Genomic DNA, 21,376 nt, shown 5'->3' on the forward strand with positions numbered 1-21,376 from the left:
TTCAGGAGTATATGCAAATTGCTATTATAAAAATGTAGGCACCAACTTTTCTAGTTTCCAATATTTTTGACAGTCTCAAAACTTTGGCCAGGACTGTATGTCCTCTGTAACTTCACCTAACCCACAAGGACGTACATATAGGTTGTAAGGAATTCAGTGTCTGTCAGGCAGCGGAATGCCGGGATCCGGGGTGCAGCCCCTGCTTCCGGGTCTCAGCGTGCTGCTGATGTCAGTGGAACGCAGGAGGTTTCTAAAAGCACATTGGATAGGCGGAAGACGCGCTCTCAGTACGCGCTCCGCAGATGTAAGCAGTGACACTGTGGTACTTGCTGACGGAGTGTGTCAGCTGGTAACAGCTCTGCAATTGGTTGTTTTCGATTCTACTTTCTGTTGATTGTTTAGTCCTGTTATTTAATCTCGGTGATCGCCCCCAGTTATCGCCCATGATAGCATTAGCTTTGGCTTGTTGCTGGGTAACGCTCACCATTGTATTGATTCCTGTTGCCGACCCTTCCCTTGTACCTTGACTACGCTTAGCTTGCCGCCTGGACTGACTTTTGCCTGATTAACGGATCTGCCTTAACGCTGCCTGGACTGACTTTGGCTTAGAGTGTCCAGAGCTAACGTGTGAAATCTCCTTAGCTCTGGACACTCTAAGCTTCACTAACCTGGAACACCTGTCTAGAGTCTCTACAAACAACTTGATCTATTCATCTGGAAAGCCTCAACCTCTAAGACCTCAGATGACTGTCATTACATATATACATATACAGTATGTAATCTGACAGCATTTCACCAAAAATACATGTAATCTGGCAGAGGTTCCTTGCAAGACAATTCTGGGCACAGTGGTAATATATGTATATGTAATGACAGTCATTGAAGGTTTGTCCAAACTTTTGGTCTGTGCTGTAAATTTTTGGGGGATACACTACAGCAGAGCTCAAACTTCCCCGGCAGACCTTTAACACCACTGTAAGGTCATGACATGTATATTTGGCCCCACCCATGACCACGCCCACGGTCTGTTGCATGACCACGCCCATTTTTCGGCGCGCCGCGCTACGCGCGGCGCAGGGTTTTTTCATGCCCCCTGCAAATTTCTGTCTGCCCCCTCATATATGCCTGTCTAGAGCCGGCCCTGGCTCTCATCCTCCCCCCCCTTCCTCTCAGCTATGGACTAAGGCTATGGACTAAAGCCTACTCTGGACCCTGTCATCTCCATGACTTTGTAGGACGAGATCCCTGCACTTTGATTGGCCCAATAGGCTTCCTGTCACTTGACAGGAAGCCTATTGGGCCAAAGTGTGGGGATCTTGTCCTACAAAGTAAATCAACCGCCTAGTCAGCTAGCTAATTATACAAGCTGTTAGTCAGTATTTTTCCTGTCTGGCTCTCAGGGAAATTGCTGATGTTGCTGAAACCCGAGAGAAGCTGAAGATGTCTGACACTTCCGCTGCCCAGCAGATCAACTGTATACACATCACCATGGCAACAGGGACGTGAGCCCTACTGTCCCATTTTCAAATGTATTGTATGGCTCTCATGGAATTACATCTTAAAATATTTAGTGTTTATGGCTCTCTCAGCCCAAAAGGTTCCTGACCCCTGGTCTAAGGTGACCCAGGAGAGGGGTGCAAACATTTCCCTTTTAACGCAGGTTGGCTGATTGCTTGTGTTCTTTAGCCCATGAGAACCTTAGCAAATCAGATTGCAATAATGCAAATATACCGTATTTTCTGCCGTATAAGACGCATTTTGGGGGGAGAAAAAGTCCCTGCATCTTATACGGCAACGGTGGAGAATCCTCCAATATGAACCACGATTCGCTGCCACATTGGGGATTCCCTGCCTGTGTACGCCCGATCCCTGTTGTGTCCCCTCCCCCTTGTGTCTCCTGCCACCTTAACTGTCAATTACTGTATTTTAATTTTTCTCTCCAGAGGGCAGGTCAATAGATCACTGGGCTGCTCTGTAAAATAATTTAGAATGCTGAGTAGTGTGTAAACTGCAAATATTAGAGAATGATGCAATGTTATAAAAAAAAAAACGATATAACTGAAAATAAAAATATTATAATATTTTCTTTGCTACTAATGTTCTAGTAATTATCCGTACTACACAACCAATTCATTATACCTTTTTTTTTTTTTTTTGCTTCAGTGTCTCTTTAATGAATAACTTTACATGGTTTATTGCAAGCTTTGGAAACGTTAATTTTCTTCTTCAGGGATTATACAGAACTGTATCAGAACCACACAGTACCGTTTTGATCCAGTTCTGTATAATGCCTGAAGAAGGAACTTAACGTTTCGAAAGTTTGCAATAAACCATGTACCGTTAGTCATTAAAGGTAGCACGTCATTTTCAAGTAATTTTGTGCCAACTTTAGTGAATACCAAAGCCCCCATACTTGCTATTGACACCGAAATTGCTACATAAATTAACCACTTTGTCCTCCTTGACGTAGTTATACGTCAAGGAGGACATGTGCGCTCCCGCGCACTCCCGCGGCCGTATGCACGCGTGCTCCCGGCTGCGGATTCGTTAGCCCAGGAATCAATGAATCGGGCTATGGTGCCCGATCACTGATTCCTCTCCCCCGCAGAAAAAGCAACAGCTTCTCTCGGAAGCTTCGCTTTTTCTGACTCCTATGTCCCTCTAAGCGTACATTGTACGCTTAGAGTGACGTCATGTAAACAAACTCAAGGTTACTACATCTAAACTACATCTAAAAGTAAAACAAAATTAAAATGCACATATATTTCCCCAAATAAAACACTATTTACATCCCCCCCCTCCCAAAAATACCCACATAAAATGTTTAATAAAAAACAAAAAAACATTACAATAAAATAAACAACACATAAATATTTACCTAAAGGTCTAAACTTTTTAAATATCTATGTAAAGATGAAATATTTCTATATATATTTTTTTATAAGCTTGTAAATAGTGATGGATGCAAAACGGAAAAAATGCTATTTTATTTCCAAATAAAATATTGTCGCCATACATTGTGATAGGGACATAATTTAAATGGTGAAATCACCGAGACAAATGGGCAAATACAATGTGTGGGTTTTAATTATGGCGGCATGTATTATTTTAAAACTATAATGGCCGAAAACTGAGAAATAATGAATTTTTTCAGTTTTTTTCTTATTCTTCCTGTTAAAATGCATTTACAGTAAAGTGGCTCTTAGCAAAATGCACCACCCAAAGAAAGCCTAATTGGTAGCGGAAAAAACAAGATATAGATCAGTTCATTGTGATAAGTAGTGATAAAGTTATAGGCTAAGGAATGGGAGGTGAACATTGCTCGGATGCATAAAGTGAAAACGACTGAAGGCTGAAGTGGTTAAGTACTGGGAACAAGTAGAAAAAAAAAAGAACGATTTTAAAAATGCAAGGAAAATGGTTTTTAAACTTTGAAAAATGACAGTTTAAAAACCATGTTCCCTTTGCATTTTTAAAATCAATTCTCTCAAAAACTACAAGATCTTTTTAAAAAAATTATTTTTTGCCTTCTTCCAAGGGTTCCCCTTAACATACCCATCAATTTTGTGTTGATAGCATGTCCAGGGATTTGCTATTAACCACCAAAGTCGGTACAAAATTATTCTACTTTTCACTAAATTATGCATAATTATGGATAGATTACAATTAAATGCAAAATTTATTACAAATTTTCCTGAAGTTTTGCATTCAAATTTTGCATTGTAATTAAGACTATGTAAAATTTGTGCTCATAGGGTTGCTCGTAATGCGCAAACTACGATTACGTTCAATTACGCGTAATTTTCCGCAAATACGTGTATCAGAATTACGTATGTGAGCCCAGCTTTCACCTACGGTTCTCAAGCGTAATTAAGAATTAAATTACAAAAATACACGTAAGCTGAACGTATTTGTATGCGTACGCTTATGTTCGTATGCGGAGAAATGTCTGCATTCATTAACTGTTTAAATCCCCCTTGTCAATGTGTATTTTTGTAAGCGTATATCCGGTAAATAAGTTCAATTACTTGAATGCACATGCTTATGTGTGGTTTTCATCCGTATGCGTAAAAATGTACGTGTATAACGCATTCGTAAGTGACTTCGCAATCAGGGGCGTTGCTAGGATCCCAAAAGATCAGGGGCACCTAATGGCACACCGCAGGCGCCGTAAAATGGGCGTGGCCATGGACCAGAATGTGGGTGTGGTCAAAGGTGGAGCCAAATATGCCTGAACTTAGCAACGGTCTAAGTAGGCCTGGCTAGCGAAATGTTGGATGAAGTTCTCTCTCTAGTAATACCAAAACAGAACAAAACAAAAAAACTAAAATATAGGCAGTGTCTCTTATTTTATAGAGGCTTAAAAACATATTGGTATATGTATATGGCAGCCAAAGCTTGTATACAGCACAATGCACAGGATAGCATTGCAGGCATAAAATCATAGCAGCATTAGATGCGACTATCCTAGCTGACATACCAAGTATACGTACAACACAGTTACACATTGCCCAGCAAGCTCATTGTCTCTGTACACACGGTGCAATTTTCTGACAGATTTACTGTCAGATCGATTATTTCCAACATGTCTGATTTCTGTTCGATTTTTTTTATCAATTTTTTTGTTCACTTCAGACAATCAAATCAGACATGTTGAGAATAGTCAATCTGACAATAAATCCGTCAGAAAATTGCATCGTGTGTACCTAGCATAAATGTCAGGTTCCATACAATCATAAATTCTTTAGAAAAAAGTTCAAAAGGACCCATGAATTCCAATTGCTTTACAAGTTCTGGCTCTGCTGTGGCTAGCAGTTAATAAACCTCAATGGGACAAGCAGGTCAAATTAAAGGGGCACTATGACGAAAAAATGTAAAATATGTGCAAACATAAACAAATAAAAAGTACGTTTCCTCCAGAGGAAAATCAACCATAAATTACCTTTCTCCTATGTTGCTGTCACTTACAGTAGGTAGTAGAAATCAGACAGAAGTGACAGGTTTTGGACTAATCCATTTCTTCATTGGGGATTCTCAGCAAGGCTTTAATTCTTTATAAAGATATTCCTTAAAACGGATTTAAAGAGAAACTCCAACCAAGAATTGAACTTTATCTCAATCAGTAGCTGATACCCCCTTTTACATGAGAAATAGAATGATTTTCACAAACAGACCATCAGGGGGCGCTGTGTGACTGATTTTGTGCTGAAACCACTCCCACTAGAAGCTCTGAATACCGCGGTACTCCTGGCAAACTGCCACAATGTAACAATGTTCACAGCCAGGAAATGGCTGTTTACAGCTGTCTAACAGCCAGAACAGCTAGAAACAGCTACATAACATGCCCACAGTAGCAATGTCACCATGTAATACATGTCAGAATGTGAATCTGGGAGAGGAAAGATTTTACAATGAGCAAACACTGACTAAATCATTTATACATAATTATGGTAAAAATGAAGCACTTTTTTATTACATTATTTTCACTGGAGTTCCTCTTTAAACAATGATGCTGGCCAGCTTCCCTGCTAGCTAAACAGTTTTTTGGCAGTTGGACGGAGCAACTGCATTCACTAAGTGCTTTTGAAAATAAATAAATCCCTGAGAATCTCCCCATGAAAATATGGACTAGTCCAAAACCTGTCACTTCTGTCAGATTTCTACTACCTACTGTAAGTGACTAGAGATGGCTCAAACCTCAGAATTTTGGTTCACGAAGCGCGAAGTTGCAAAAAAGTTTGCAAACAGGCGAACATCGCGAACCGCAATAGACTTCAATAGGCAGGTGGACTTGAAAAACTACAAACACTGTTTCTGGCCACAAAAGTGATGGAAAACATGTTTCAAGGGGTCTAACACCTGGAGGGGGCATGGCGGAGTGGGATACATGCCAAAAGTCCTGGGGAAAATTATGGATTTGACGTGCCGCAGGGTTATAATCCCTAAAGGGCAGAAATCACATTGCATTCCTAAATTGGAGGCCTAAAGTTCTTGAAAACATCTTGCGTGTGTATACATGGATCAGATACTGTAAGTAGTGCACTGCTTCACACTGACAGACCAAACTCACTGTGTAACGCACCGCAAACAGATGGCCGCGCTGGTGTGCACGTTGGTGAGAGTGCAGGTGATGGCGGCTTTCCAGCCCATATGGTCAGGCTGAGGTAGCTCAATGACAAAACAACAGTGACTGTCCAGCTGATCGAATTTGGTCTGTCCACAATGAAGCAACAACCTTATTTTCTTGGGTGTGCCCCCCAACACACTCATAGAGGTCATTGCTTCATTGTGATACGCAAGCCCCTTCACTGCAACAAGGTAACGATCACGAAGGGGAATTGACACATGTGCATGCCTTTTGTTGTGTTGTTGCAGCCGCAGTGCAGCCAGAAAAACTAGGCAGGCATGTACACACACTAGAAAAATTATTATAGCGGCCACTGATAGCAGCGGCCTTAAACATTCAGGAATCCACCTGGAGTCCTGGACCCTGTTGGTGGTGGCAGGGAAGGCAGTCAAGCGGCCTGCAGGCAGAGATGCTGTGTGGGGACTGACTTAGTCTTGGGGCAGGCAGCAGTGGCCGGCAGGCAGACATGCAGGCAGAGATGCTGTGTGGGGACTGACTTAGTCTTCAGGCAGGCAGTCACACGGTGTGCAGGCAAAGATGCTGTGTCCCCACGACTGACTTACTCTTCGGACAGGCAGTAGCCCTTCCGGGATCCATGCCTCGCCTCATTCATTTTGATAAAGGTGAGGTACTGAACACTTTTTTGACTTAGGTGACTTCTCTTCTCACTGACAATGCCTCCAGCTGCGCTGAAGTTCCTTTCTAGGACTCTTGAGGCAGGGCAAGCCAGAAGTTGGATGGCAAATTGTGACATCTCTGGCCACAGGTCAAGCCTGCGCATCCAGTAGTCTAGGGATTCATCACTGCTCAGACTGTCAATGGTTCTTTTTCTACCATTCTTAAAGCTTACATCAATTTTTTTTAATTACTTTTTCTGCTTTCTGTGCAGTGTTATGGAGGCAAGTCTGCCATCCATTCAAGTGAAAGGTATGCACTGACTGCCAGGTATAATACAATGTGCATTCACACAGGGGCAGTGAAAAGGTATGCACTGACTGCTGCTATAATACAATGTGCAGTCACACACGTGCAGTGAAAAGGTATGCAGTGACTGCTGGTGCTATAATACAATGTGCAGTCACACAGGTGCAGTGAAAAGGTTTGCAGTGACTGCTGGTGGTATAATACAATGTGCAGTCACACAGGTGCAGTGAAAAGGTATGCACTGACTGCTGCTATAATACAATGTGCAGTCACACAGGTGCAGTGAAAAGGTATACAGTGACTGCTGGTGGTATAATAAAATGTGCAGTCACACAGATGCAGTGAAAGGTATGCACTGACTGCTGTATAATAATGAGGCGAATACACTTGAAATCCTATAACAAGAATCTGTTATGAAGGGCAAGTTTGCCATCAATTCAAGTGAAAGGTGTGCACTAAATGCCAGGTATAATACAATGTGCAGTCACACAGATGCAGTGAAAAGGTATGCAGTGACTGCTGGTGGTATAATACAATGTGCAGTCACCAGAGCCGCCATCAGGGGGGGACAGCGAGCACTTCCGTGAGGGGCTCCGTGCTCCCAGAGGGCCCGCCCGCCCCCCAGTGATGCCAACTATCCATATCTGTGGATTCTGTTTATGCACGCTCACAGAGCTGATTGCCGGGGATGGACATGGTTGAGATTCAGTCACGCCCCTCGGCTCACACTGCCTGCAGCTACAGCCACTAGTAGCCTCAGAATAGTCTTTGGGCATCCCACTCCCCTCCCTTTTTCGTTTCTATTGGCTGCAAAATCAGCCCTCTTCCTGTCACACTTCAGGCAGGCAGCCCACGTGATGCGCAGCTCCGAGTCTTCTATGACTCAGAGGGGTCCTCTATCAGTTGCCTCATGAATAGCCATCCTTGCCTCATGAATAGCCAATTAGGCCAAATTTGCTTAGCCAGATATGTCAGGTGTTCACTTGGTGTTTAATGCGCACATTCAATTCTTTGTGTAGGGGGTCCTCTATTAGTGCTGGCTAGAGGATGAGAGTTCAGGGAGGCAGCAAGCCCAGGAGGGGGAGAGAACAGCCAGACACCAGGTCAGATAATAACCTTTACACAGGCTCAGTCTCCTCCCTGCTGTGTGTGTAAACTGCTCCTGAGCCTGTGTATGGGATTTACTGTGCAGCAGGAGGAGTTGCACTTTCCTATCTCCCAGGGGCGCCTTTACCGGCTGGCACTACAAGCGGGTGCCTGAGGCGGCATGAAAAGAGGGAGGCGCCGGGCACGCTGCTGCGGAGGGTGGTTTGACTGCGTGCGGCTAATCGCCCCTATTAAAATCAGCTGCTTGTCGGCGGCGATCGTGGTTTATTTACACCACGTGGTGCTCTGCCGCTTATATGCACGCCCCCCCGCCCGCCCAGCCAATAGAGTAGCTGGAAAGTCTCGGTGGATAGTCCCGCCCACTCCACCTCCTCCAAATCGCCTTGCCCGCCCACCACCCCTCTCCCTAGCAGCAGCCGCAGTTTGTTTACTGTGTGTGTGTGCGACGCCACCTCTAACTCCGCCCCCCGCCTGAAGGCAGCGTGACTCTCCTGGCTGGCGCCGCATGGATGGGAGGACAGGAAGATTGCACGACTACTGTGTCTGTGCCCCCTGCTGAGCCCCCCCCCCCCCCCCTTGGCCGGCCTTGCATGTGTACTGCTCTCTCTCTCCCCCTCCCGGACCCCCCAAACAAGTGGCTGCATTAGGAGTGCTGTGCTGAGGCAGCTTAAGGTAAGCCCATGCCCATAGTAGGCTAAAGTTGTGATCCCTTCTTGCTGCTGCATTAATAAAAAAAAAAAAAGTGGACCTGAACTCTTGCACAGGACAGAAGGAAAACTTGGAGAGATGCACCCTGTATGTATTTAGATTTAGCCTGTTTCATCCCCCCTCATTTATTACTAATCACAAGTTGTAATTTGATCCTCCCCGTGTCACCTGACTGCCATGCCATGGCAGATAAGCTCATTAGAAAGCACAGGATGTTAGCAATATGTATGCTTCCATGAAAGCAGGAAGTAGAAAAAGTGATGATTTATTTTAAGATTTGTATCAGCTGTAACAAAGAAATGTTTTTTTTTAAAGTGAACCAGAGACGAGCAGCGTCTTTGGTACAATACTTACAGTAGGCTTCCTTAAACACGTTAGGGCTGCTCGTCCCTTGCCATTTCCCTGGGTGACTCCAGTCACCCATGATTGTCCCCGAAAGCCTGGCCGAGTTGCGCTCAGTCACACATGTGCAGCCCTTCCAGGTGCGCTCCTGTCCCTGGGCGGGATCGGTGCTTGCGCAGTACAAGTACAGGGACGGGAGTGCGCCTGGCCGAGCCACACATGCGCGATGGAGTGCAGCCAGGCTTTCGGGGACAACTGCAGGTGACAAGAGTCACCCAGTGAGATGGCGAGGGACGAGCAGCCCTAACGGAGCTTAAAGGAGTTATCCGGCCAAAAAAAAGAAAATAAACGCTACTTACCGGGGGCTTCCTCCAGCCCCAAGCTCCCAGCATGTTCCTCGCCGCAGCTCTCCCCGCAGCCGTTTGCTGCAGCTCTGTCCCGGTCCCCAGCGATGAGGTCAGGCCAGCCTCCAGGTCGGCCTGTACTGCACCTGCGCGAGCGGCGCTGTCAATCACTGCCACGTGGAGCGGACTGCGCAGGCACAGAACTACTGCGCCTGCGCAGTCCGCTCCGGCCCACGTGGCGGTGATTGACAGCGACGTTTGCGCAGGCGAGCGGCTGCGGGCAGAGCTGCGGCGAGGGACATGCTGGGCGCTTCGGGCTGGAGGAAGCCCCCGGTAAGTAGCGTTTATTTTCTTATTTTTGCCCGGATAACTCCTTTAAGGAATCCCCAGGTAAGTATGGAACTTGGGACGCTTCTCATCTCAGGTTCAATGTAAAAATTATTATGCTGTTGCCTATCTTTAAGAGCAGAGAGGACATTCTGAGTTCAGGTCCACTTTAAAGTGTACCAGAGATCACGGTTTATAAAGTTTTTTTTTTACTTACCCTGGGTTTCCTCCACCCCCATAAGCACGGTTCTTCCCTCGCCATCCTCCCGCAGTCCTCTGTTTTAGCGATAATCAGCTCCGGCATTTGGCTCAGTGATGTCTGCCGGGGTCTTCTGCGCATACACAGAAGGTCAGCACTGATTACCGCTGAACAGAGGGCAATGGGAGGATGACGAGGGATTCATCCATGCTTATGGGGCTGGAGGAAGCCCCAGGTAAGTAAAAAATGTTGTAATTCGTGATCTCTGGGGTCACTTTAAAGGAGAACTGTAGTGAGAGGTATATAGAGGCTGCCATATTACGGTAATTTCCTTTTAAGCAATACCAGTTGCCTGGTTATCCTGTTGATCATCTCTGTCTAATACTTTTTGCCCTAGACCCTGAACAAGCATGCAGCAAATCAGGTGTTTCTGACATTTTTGTCAGATCTGACACGAATAGCTGCATGCTTGTTTCTGGTGTGATTTTGCAGGCAGATAGCTTAGCAGGGCTGCCAGGTAACTGGTGTTGCTTAAACAGAAATCAATATGGCAGCCTCCATATACCTCTCACTACAGTTCTCCTTTAAATGCTATTGTAAACAAACAGTCCCAGGATGTGTGATGCTGGGAATACACAATAAGATTTTTCAGATTTACTGTCCGATCGATTTCCATTCACTTCTATGAGAAATCGATCAAAAAAACGATTGAAAATGTAGTATAATATTGTGTGTGTGTGTGTGTGTGTGTGTGTGTGTGGGGGGGGGGGGTGTTTCATGTGGCTGAAGACTGGGGGGGGGGGGGGGCGCCACAGGTTTTCTCGCCTGGAGTGACAAAATGGCTAGAGGCGCCCCTGCTATCTCCTGTGCTATTTGTCAGGAGTGGGGGACAATCAGTGGTGCTTGGGGAGAGGGCTGTCTGCCAGGAACTGGCCTTACTTTTAAGTGTCTCTCCTCCTGGATTTGTTTCCCTGCATTCACTGTCCAGTTTGTGAGACATGTCTGGTCTGCTGGGAGAAGCTGCTAAACACAGGAATAATGGGGGGAAGGAGCAGGGCCGGGCCGAGGCAGAGGCTGGAGAGGCTCCAGCCTCAGGGCGCAGTGTAGGAGGGGGCGCACAATTCATTCAGCTGTCATTCCCAATTGTGTTTGAAGTAGAAACAAATAAGAAAAGGGGATACATGACAGTGACTGCAAGCCAGATAACTAGAGATTAAGGTGATGGGGTGGTTGGGGGCCCTGGGGCACCTATTAGTCTAATAGCAATCAGTGTGTGAATGCTGGGGTGGGAGGGATGGGGGGGTGCACTTTGCTGTCTCAGCCTTGGGTGCTGAAGGACCTTGTCTTGCCTCTGGGAAGGAGCCTTCTTATTGCTACAGATACACTCTGACCAGCCATGACCCGGGGTCAGCTTAGTTAGGCATCTCCCCTCCTCCTTGTCTTTCTCTCCTTCACTTCTATTAACCCTAAAGCCGCATCTACACGCGTAGATGCAGCCGCGATGTTCCTTATCAATCGAGCCGCTGATGCGGCTCGATTGATAAGATCCGACAGGACGGATCTCCCCACCGCCGATTCCCTGCTCGCTCCCCGCGAGGGGACAATGGCAGGGAATCGAGCGGAAGATAAGCGCCACGACGAGCGGGAATCGAGCGGGTATTGATTCCGGCGCACGCGCGGCGAGCGGGGACGCGGCGGGGATGCGGAAGAGGCGATCCGGTGGCTAATCAAGCCGCCGGATCGCCGCATCATCTACACGTGTAGATGAGGCTCAAAGGAACGTACCCACTATGTTTTTCCAGCGACCAGGATTTTTTTTATTTCTGTGCATCGAGTGAGCATTTCTGCAAATTTTCTGTCGAGGGTGCGTGTGTGTGATTAAACAAATGATGTTTTGTGGTGCAGGTCGATTATGACCATAACAGCAGACTGAATCTTTAAAGGATACTGAGAGCTGAACTATTACATAAAAATGGGGGGAGCAGGCATGTATTATGATGCCCTCCTCCTGTCCACCACACCCATGGTTCTCCTCCATCCTCGTCCTATGCATGGTAAATCTACCACAGCTCAGCCCAGGTCACCAGAGTCAAGCGATAGTACACAGGCATGCGGCCAGAAGTGCCTGCGCACTATCACCTGACTCCGGCAGACTGAGCTGCAGCGGAGGATTTACAGTACGAAGGAGTGGGAAAGAGGAGAACAATGGGAGTGGTGGGCATGAGGATGGCATCAATATGCCTGCCCCCCCCCCCTTCCTTTTTATATAGTAGTTCAGCTTTGGTATCCTTTAAGATATCTAACGACTCCAGCACAAAGGGCCGCAATTGTTTGTTCTTTCATTTGGGGCCGTTGTGTGCCCTGGCATTTTCCCGCAGTAAGAAGATGGATCAAGGAATGCTTGTTCATCAGGTCATGTCACTGTGGGTTCCCTGATCCATCTTCTGTAGTGTAAAAAGCTTTACGTTTCCCTTAACTAGTGCCTGCTGTGATGACACCACGCAAGCATATATACTTACATGGGGCTTCCTCCAGCCCCCTGTAAGCCTCCCTCTGTGTTCTTCTGAGCCGCTCCGTTGTACCGCTGTCAGCTCTAGTAGTCTGGTACTACAGCACATGCGTGGCCCTGGCCCTGCACCTGCTTGGTCACACTCCTGTGGCCAGCTGCGTACTGCATCTGCAAAGTTAGTGAAAACTACAAAGACGCAAAACGCTCTTGGCCACGAAAGCACAACCAAGGAGGTGCATGGCCAGGGCTGCACATGTGCAATAGTCCCCGGCTGGCTCAGTTGGGAGCTTTACCAGAGCTGACTGCAGGATATTGGACCAAACCAGATGGACACCAAGGGAGTATACGGTTTACAGGGGCCAGGAAGAAGCCCCAGGTATGTAAAAATCCACTTTTTTGGGGGCCAATTCAGTGGCACTTTAATTACTACAGATTGTGTACAGAAACAATTTGAATCTCGGCTCTGCCTGTTCAGTAAGCCAACACCTATTCAGTAGGAGACCTGGGCCAGTCTTCCTAACACTGCTACTGCCTATAGGGCGCGTCCTAGTGGCTGAAGCTCTGGTGCTTTGAGTCCGCCAGGAGAAAAGCGCAATATAAGTGTTCTGTGTTTGTCAGTACAGAAGCTATTTACCAGAGCAGCTGGTGGATGATATCAGTACAGTGGTCCTCACCAGAGGAGCTGGTGAGGACTATCAGTACAAAAGCCTATTACCAGAGGAGCTGGTGAGGACTATCAGTACAGTAGTTCTCACCAGCAGGGACGGATCTAGACCAGGTTGCCCCAAGTTGCGCCTGGGGCAAGGTCAGGTTTTGGCGCCTAAACTGCCACTTTCCATCCAAATTTTGCCGCCTTTTTAAGAATTCAACAAACTGCGCCTGGGGCAAGAGACCTGCTTGCCCCCCCCTAGATCCGTCCAGAGGAGCTGGGGGAGACTATCAATACAGTAGTCCTCACCAGAGGAGCTGGTGGAGACTATCAATACAGTAGTCCTCACCAGAGGAGCTGGTGGAGACTATCAATACAGTAGTCCTCACCAGAGGAGCTGGTGGGCACTAACAATAAAGTACCTCACCAGTGACAAGGGCTCACTGGTGAGTAGAGTAGTCAGACAGATCGGTTTGGCAACAGACAGGAAGATACAGTACAGAATCGGCAGGCAAGAGGATAAAGGTATTCCAGGCAGTGTTAGCAACAGGATCAGATGGCTATAGTACAAAGACGTTAAGTGGAAGGGAAGTCAGAGGAGAGCCAGAGTCATACACAAGTATCAAGCAATATATCAAATAACAATAATAAATCCTAGTCTGTGTGAAATCCCCGTTTTCCTCCGGGATCAAAGCACACCAGATCTATCTAAGGGTCTGAGTGCTAACACGTAGCATTCGCAACAGCAGACAAAGAAAGACTGAATCCTCCGGGCTTCAGAGCCCGAGGAGACCTCGCAGCACGCCCCCCTGCGTTCAACCAATCAGCAGCGACGGACGCATGGCGTGATGTCAGCCGACCCGTAGGTCAGCTGAGCCGCCTCCTTGCCGCATAAAGGCTGTAACGGTGCGCACGCACACGCGTCACAACAACCCTATGGGCAGCTGACAAACCGTCCTCGGCGTACTGGACGCCGGAGGCACGGGTGACAGTGGGCAGCGGAATGGAGGCAGCTGCAGAGGATGCCAGACTACCCGCAGCTGCTTCCTCCATGTTCCCTACAGACATACTGGGCAGCGGAATGGAGGCAGCTGCGGAGGACGCCAGACTACCCGCAGTTGCTTCCTCCATGTTCCTTACAACTATCGATTAACGTGATTTTTTTTTTTAACCTGGGATTGAGAGAGTTCCTGAAGTGTTGATAAATAATGATGTATATGTTTCATTTTCTTATCTCTTTTGTTTATTGTATCAAATTCCTTTCACTCTTAACTGACAGCAAGTCTGTCCAAATCTGACGGCCCAGTGAACCATGAGGGGAGGGGGAATTCCCTCACACTACATCTGTTAACCCTTTGTGTGTGAGAAAGCCTGTGTCCTGTGTCTCTGACTGTCTGCAGGAGAGCAGAGGAAATGTAACTTGTTGTACATTTGTAATTGTCTGTGAAACCTGACACCACAGCTTTTCATACTTTTTTTTTGCTTTCAGAGAAAAATACTCTGTATTCTGATATGCAAAAAACAACACTGGCTGTGCATTGAAGCAGACATCCCTTTTGCAAATTATTTGTCCTACATCCTATACACAATGAATTAAAGCTTTTGTCTCTGATATTTTACATGAGAAGTAGGAAAATGTTTAAACAGCTACTTAGACATTTTTTGAACATTGTCATTTTTGAACACTTGGGTATTAATAGTATTCCTTTAATATTAAGTAAAGGTGGGGATTAGGTATGCCCATTCAGATGCTGTGGAATAGAAATCTCCCCATTTCTGATTGGGATTCGGAAATCGGAAAATGGAAATCATAAATTGGAATTTTGCGTAAATCCAATTTACCGCAACTCGTTAACTTTAGCCCAATTTAGCCCAAATAAAAATCAGATTACTGCGCTAATTTTAAACTAATTGCAAGATCAGTTTTCGTGATTCCCCTTTTTTGTCATTTTTTTTTTGCATTTCTGACCATCCCTAGTGGGGATGCCAAATACTGCAGTATACACATTTATAAAGCAATATCCAGGCACACACATGCACAGCATGGTACCCAGGATGGCATCTGCAGCTGAGCAGTGCCCACCTGCATTCCTCTTGGTCCATTAATATGCACCTCCCAATCTTATAGCCCAGGTGGACTGCTCTTGTTTAGAGGGCAGAGCAGAGATGGATTAAGATGTAATGGGCCCTAGGCAAGGTAGTCGATTTGGGGCCCCCTTGTGGGCCCCTTGGCACCCACTAGGCCCCAGTCATCTGCCTAGGTTGCCTGGTGGATAATCCTGCTCTGGCATGACCTGTGCTATGAAAAGGGGGGATGGGAAAAAGTGTTGGTGGAGATAAACAGTATATTCTATACTGTGGAGAGGGGACTGGGGTGGATGACCAGCATGTTCTGACCTGTGTACAGTTCTTATCTCACATGAGTAAAGTCCAGACTGTACCTGCTGACTAACACACGACATAAAGCTGTCCCATGTCCAGCATTGTGATCAGTTTATTCACCTCTCCCCATCCATGATCAGCTTCTACAATGATTGCTGTACAATCTGCTCTTGTCTTCCTGCTCTGCGGAATCGCCCAATGTTGGGAGCGGGTGTAAGTAACACGTGTGTGTGTGTACATATGCTTGCATGTGTGTATCCATGTCTTGTGTGTATTGTGTGTGCAGATGTGTACATTGTACATGCATGTTTTTGTATGTACAGTGAATCTAGGTTTAGCGTGGAGGGCCGGCGCTGCCATTGAGGCAAAGGGGGCAATTTCCCCAGGGCACTATATTTCAAAGATGTTGCTGTGCTCTCCACTCCTGTAAGAAAAACAAACTCCACATAGGGCAATATCGTTCAGTCTGTATATTCAGCTAATCCAGCTCCCACAATCACCAGTGATTTGTGCTACAGGTGGTTTATCAATCTCTCTCCCTCACCCCTCTCGCTAGATGCTCACCAGATTATATTTTCAGATGGGTTTTAGGTACAGTACTATATCCAATTCCGGTTATTTCTAAAGAGAAAGAGAGGAACTCCACATAGGGTAATACAGTTCAAACAATAGAACAATCAGGGTACTGCAAACACCGTGCCTCTGTGTCAACACCCATCAACCGTGCCACTTCAGCCTATTTCAAGCCACACTGCTCACCAGATGTAGCCCACCTTTCTTATCACAGGTGGAAACTGCGCTCTATGTTGTGACCAGTCAAGAATACGATCCTCAGTAGTTTGAAAAAGGCCTCTCATAAGGTCCTTCCTTTATTATCACTGTTAAAACTTGCTCCATAAAAACATAAAAAGAGAACAACCGCATATAGCGTATTACTGTTGACAATATCTCTGTGCGCAATAGCAATCTCACTTACGCCTTCAGAGGTAATTCTCGCGTGTCTCATACAAATGGCTGTCCAATGCCCATCCGCCTGGTTCCCGGGTGCGTGTTACTAAGTCCGCGCTCCCCCGTTCCGCCTCCTTATTCGGTCGCAGGGTTCCGTCTCGTGTGCTCCAAGATTGACCGGCCGGTCCGCGCACTTCCTAGTTCCTTACGACGTCAGACGTATAGCTCCACCCTACGCGCGTTTCGTCCTCACGCCAGACTCATCAGGGGCTCCGCCTCCTACCGCCCGACGTCAAGCTACATAGTTCCTGCCGCCTTCTGATTGGAGGACCTTCCGTCATATTATTGGATGGGCATAGTTTACAAAATCATGTGTACCCCATACAGTCACAACCTATTATCCTGTATTTGCCACATTGTCTCCATATGTATATATTATATCCTTAATTTCACATACCCACTTACTGTTGCAACATGTTAGTGCACAACCTTGTGACCCTTATTAATAGTGTCAGTATTAACCTCTTATTATGCTTCATCTTCCTATTAGATAGGTCACAATGCGCCCTCTTGTGACCAATATTGATTCTCACATTTGTCAAAATTATTCTGGGTCCCTGTGTGCTTATTTATCCATCATACTATCCCATGGTGCTCTATTTGTACATTACTTGTGCTATGTAGTTTTTTTATATATTGATTACAATTTCATATTCGTCTTAAAAAATTTGACTGCAGGGACTACAGGACCCAGCAGGCGTATAGATGGCAGGTCAAATTGAATGAACAACAGGCCAATAAAAGTACAACCCCTGGAACACTGGACACAAATGCACCAAAGCAGGCAGTCAGCAGCAAACAGATTCCCAATATTGTAAATAAGCGACCAATTGCACCACAATATACAGGGCCCTCACAGGAAGGGGCCTGGGATCTCCCAAAAAATCCACACTGGCAGAGACGACCTAGAAGTCCCAAACAAAATAGACCCCCCAAATATCCACAGAAGCAGGATAGATATGGTACCCAATACTATCATCTGAGGGATAGAAATCCCTCTAGACACATTAAACATCAACCGGTAGAAGATGATAGAAATCCCCCTAGGTACAACAGATATCAATCGCTAGAAGATGATGATAGAGACCCATCCACGATTAATAATTATCCATCTGGGAACGAAGATCGGGAACGTTTTTTAGGGATAGATCAATGGGAAGAATGGGACTATCTTCAAGAAAAGGAGGAAGAAGGATGGGGCAGAGGGAGCAAAAGAGCAATAGAAGAGGCTGCAGGGGAGGAGTTAGGAAACAAAAGGAGAAGATAGACGAGAAACAAGGTAAAGGAATATTCAACATTAGCAAAATACCCCTTACAAAAGTTCAAATTAAATTACTGGACAAGGGTCTGAACTATGCCCCCCCAAAACCGTTTAATAAATATGGAGCATATCTGGATATCCAGAAATACACAAGGAAGCTAAACATTAAAAAATACTTCCTGGGGAAGGAGGGCCCCAGCAGTCGATTTAATCCCCCTACTCAGTATATGCACACCAATCTAAGGAATCGATCACTCTTTAACCCCCAGGATCATAGTAAGGAAAACACGATAAAGACTTTCAAAAGAGCTGTCATTAATGATATGGAGAAGATGCAAGTAAAGAAAAAACAAGGCTATATGGAGACTAAGACGCAAATAAAGAAGTTGGCTGAGAATAAAGACCTTGTCTTGAAACCCGCAGACAAGGCGGGGGGGGGGGGGGGGGGGGGTACTAGTAGTGTTGAGTAAAGAGCAATACACCACAGAAATGATACGGATTGTGCAAGATTCGTCAACGTAAAAATTACTAAGGGGGGACCCAACTTTAAAGTATAAGGAGGTGCTAAAACAAATTTTCTTTAATTCTTTGAATTACAACTATTTCTGGTATGGAGGGGCATATTATTTACAGCAAACTGGATGTGCTATGGGGGCAAAATTCGCACCAAGTGTAGCTAACTTATATATGGGGGAATGGGAAAAGAGGGTACAGGAACTAGAGCATTATGATAAGGTGGTGTCATGGTCAAGATTTATTGATGACCTCTTTTTTGTCTGGAGAGGGTCAGAGCAAATTCTGAAGCAATTCTGTGAAGATCTAAATAAGATCTGGCCGGAGATCAACATAACTGTAAACATAAATAAGGATAGAGTGGACTTTTTAGATCTACAGATTAGGAAAGAAAGAGATGCACTCACCACCAAAACGTACTTTAAAAGTACGGACAGAAATGGATATATACCCATATGTCACGGACGGTTGCGGGGACGCAGGCGCGTCCTGGAACCGCCCGTGAAGAAAAGAACGATCGCACTCGATTCCTGCATCGATTGCGCCTCAGATCAATAGAACCAAGATTTGACGTGTAGTATCCCTATGCCTAGGAACAGCTGGGGGATCTGTCTTAGCTGAAGTGACAGCCTGGGGGGAAGGTGTTAATTAGCTTGGACATATTCCCTGTGGAAGGCACCATTCCCCTTTTGGTTCTGGGAACCAGGTGACACTTAGCTGATCTCATGGAGATGTTAATTAACCAAAGGATGCCTAGGTACAGCCAGGCAGGCTACGAATCCACGGGAGGTCTTGACACTTTGCTCCCTAGTAAAGATCAAAGGAAAGTCAGCTGTTAGCAGCTAGAACACACCCTGAATAAACCTGAAGTCTCATGGCATAATCCATAACTTCCCAGATCTGTAATATTTCTGGGGTTCCTGAGATGGCAGCTTCACCAAACGTGGGGGAAGTGTAGCATGAGCCCCGGTGCTGGTTCTGAGGAAGTTTCAGAACATTCTGAGGTAAGGACTGCCAGTTAGGCAGTTTGAAAATGCCCTGATGATACCACAGGGGTCCCACCCCTCATGTCTGGTATCAGGGCGCTGGGTAAATCGAGACAGACCTGAAAATGTTAATAAATCTGCCCTTACCTGTACGGTTCTGTGAGATAGAGCCCATATATGGGTAGATATGATTTCTAGCCCCCAGGATAAGGGGAGGGCTCATCTCATCTTCTAAGGGGGTGTATGGCTCCCCGCCCTCACTCCCTCCTACTGAAGCAGGGGCATAAGAATGGCTGAGGACCCAAACTCAGTGTCCTCCACACTGAAACATCTTGCACTCATCAGATGCCAGCTTGAGGATATGCTGGCATCCACCTGGTCTGAACTCTGAACTCAAATTGAAACCCAGAACTCTGTTTTCCCACAAAAAGGACATCTTTCCAGGAACTAAGTATTTTTCTCCCTTCTTTTATTTTTTATACTGGCTATTACTGTTTTAATAATTGTTGATTTTAATAATTGTCTGTATATATTAATTATTTATATTGCGTGAATAAACGACTTTCTCCAAGTCATTCACTGTCTGCTACCCTGCTTATCAGCACACACAGAACTGATCCCGGGTCTCTGAAGATACGCTACTGTTTGTTTGTTGTTGGCTAGACAGAATACTGTGTGTTTAACCGTTTTATTCGCAGGACTAGTCAGTCAGTTAGTGGGCTCCACGGTCCCATGGTAACCGCGGTGGTGGCAGTTTACTCTGAACCAGTAGGTGACGTTGTAATTACCCGTGTCTCACAGGCTCCCTTCTGAGTTGTCTGCGGCTAATTCTTAACGGTTCCTGCGCATTGACTGCGACCAGAGTTCGCACGATCTGTGCGCTGGCACCGTTTAGAAGGCTAAGTGCGGTCAGCCACTAGGGCTCCTGTGACAGTGTTAGGCAGCGGTTGGGACCTGTGTTGTGCTGAAAGTATCTAAGATAGCGCTAGCGCTATCAAGAAACGAACTAATTCGTTGGTGTAGCTGGAAGGCAATATATTTTTTATATATACAGAGAGACTGTGTAGCCAGTACCCCTCCCCAAAAGTTTTATTTTATTTGGCATGGAAATGTCCGGGAACTACCAGAACATGTGCCTAGCAGACCTGGAAAATCTTTGCGAAGAGAGGGGCATTGGCATCCTCCGCAAGAACAAACGGGACCTGATAGCAGACTTGTCCAGATGGGATGCCCAGCAACTGCGGGAGCCGGGAGTGTCCGCTGAAGTGGATACCAGCCCATCTGACAATCGAGGGGAACCAGAGACTGAGACTCCTGACCGTACAGAGGTTGTGCATCCTGAGGGCCCTGCATCAACAGTTACGCAGGAGAATGTCAGTGTGGACCCCAACCCCAGAGTTTCTGAAAGTACTCGCCTGGAACCGGCCAGTACTGGACTGTCCGTTTGTACTGATCCGCTAATGCAGCAGGCATTACAAAAGCTGATGGACACTGACCTGGAAAAGTACATGCAGTACATGGAAGCACGAGAGGAACGGGAGCGCCAATCTGCAGAACGCAAGGCTGCTGCTGCTGAACGCCACGCGGAGAGAGATGCCGCTGAGCGGGAACGCCAACGACAGCATGAGCTAAACATGGCAAAAGTGCAACAGGCCAGCCGGAGTTCACCGCCCAGCCTCCCTGCTGAAGGAGCTGCACCACCCGTAAGTGCAAAATTTAAATTTGCTAATATTGAAAAAGACACAGACATTGACTTGTTTTTGCGGTCTTTTGAAAAAGCATGCCGTCAGTATCGTCTGTCCCAAGACCAGTGGGCCAGACATCTGACACCTTTGCTGCGCTACAAAGCGCTTGATGCCTTCGCAGAATTGCCTGCGGAGAAGGATAATGATTATGCTGCTATAAAAGACGCTATCATTACTAAGTACCAGCTGACGCCAGAAGCCTATCGGAAAAAGTTCAGGGCCTGGCAGAAAAAGCCTTCTGATTC

The 21,376-nt window shown here is 46.2% G+C and overlaps 1 protein-coding gene across 2 annotated transcripts in view; it reads left to right on the top strand.

The window, feature by feature from the left end:
* The first annotated feature begins 15,723 nt into the window (after positions 1-15,723).
* Positions 15,724-21,376, top strand: part of LOC137527945 (uncharacterized) — a 270,389-nt gene continuing 264,736 nt past the window's right edge. The window contains exon 1 of one of the 2 annotated variants that reach the window (XM_068249064.1): positions 15,724-15,831. In XM_068249064.1, coding sequence (XP_068105165.1) covers positions 15,767-15,831 — 65 coding nt within the window. In that variant the 5' untranslated portion in view covers positions 15,724-15,766. The remainder of the gene's footprint in view (positions 15,832-21,376) is intronic. The other variant, XM_068249062.1, reaches the window with a different exon arrangement.

Source organism: Hyperolius riggenbachi, chromosome 8 (assembly GCF_040937935.1).
Source record: "Hyperolius riggenbachi isolate aHypRig1 chromosome 8, aHypRig1.pri, whole genome shotgun sequence".
Lineage (NCBI taxonomy): Eukaryota > Metazoa > Chordata > Amphibia > Anura > Hyperoliidae > Hyperolius > Hyperolius riggenbachi.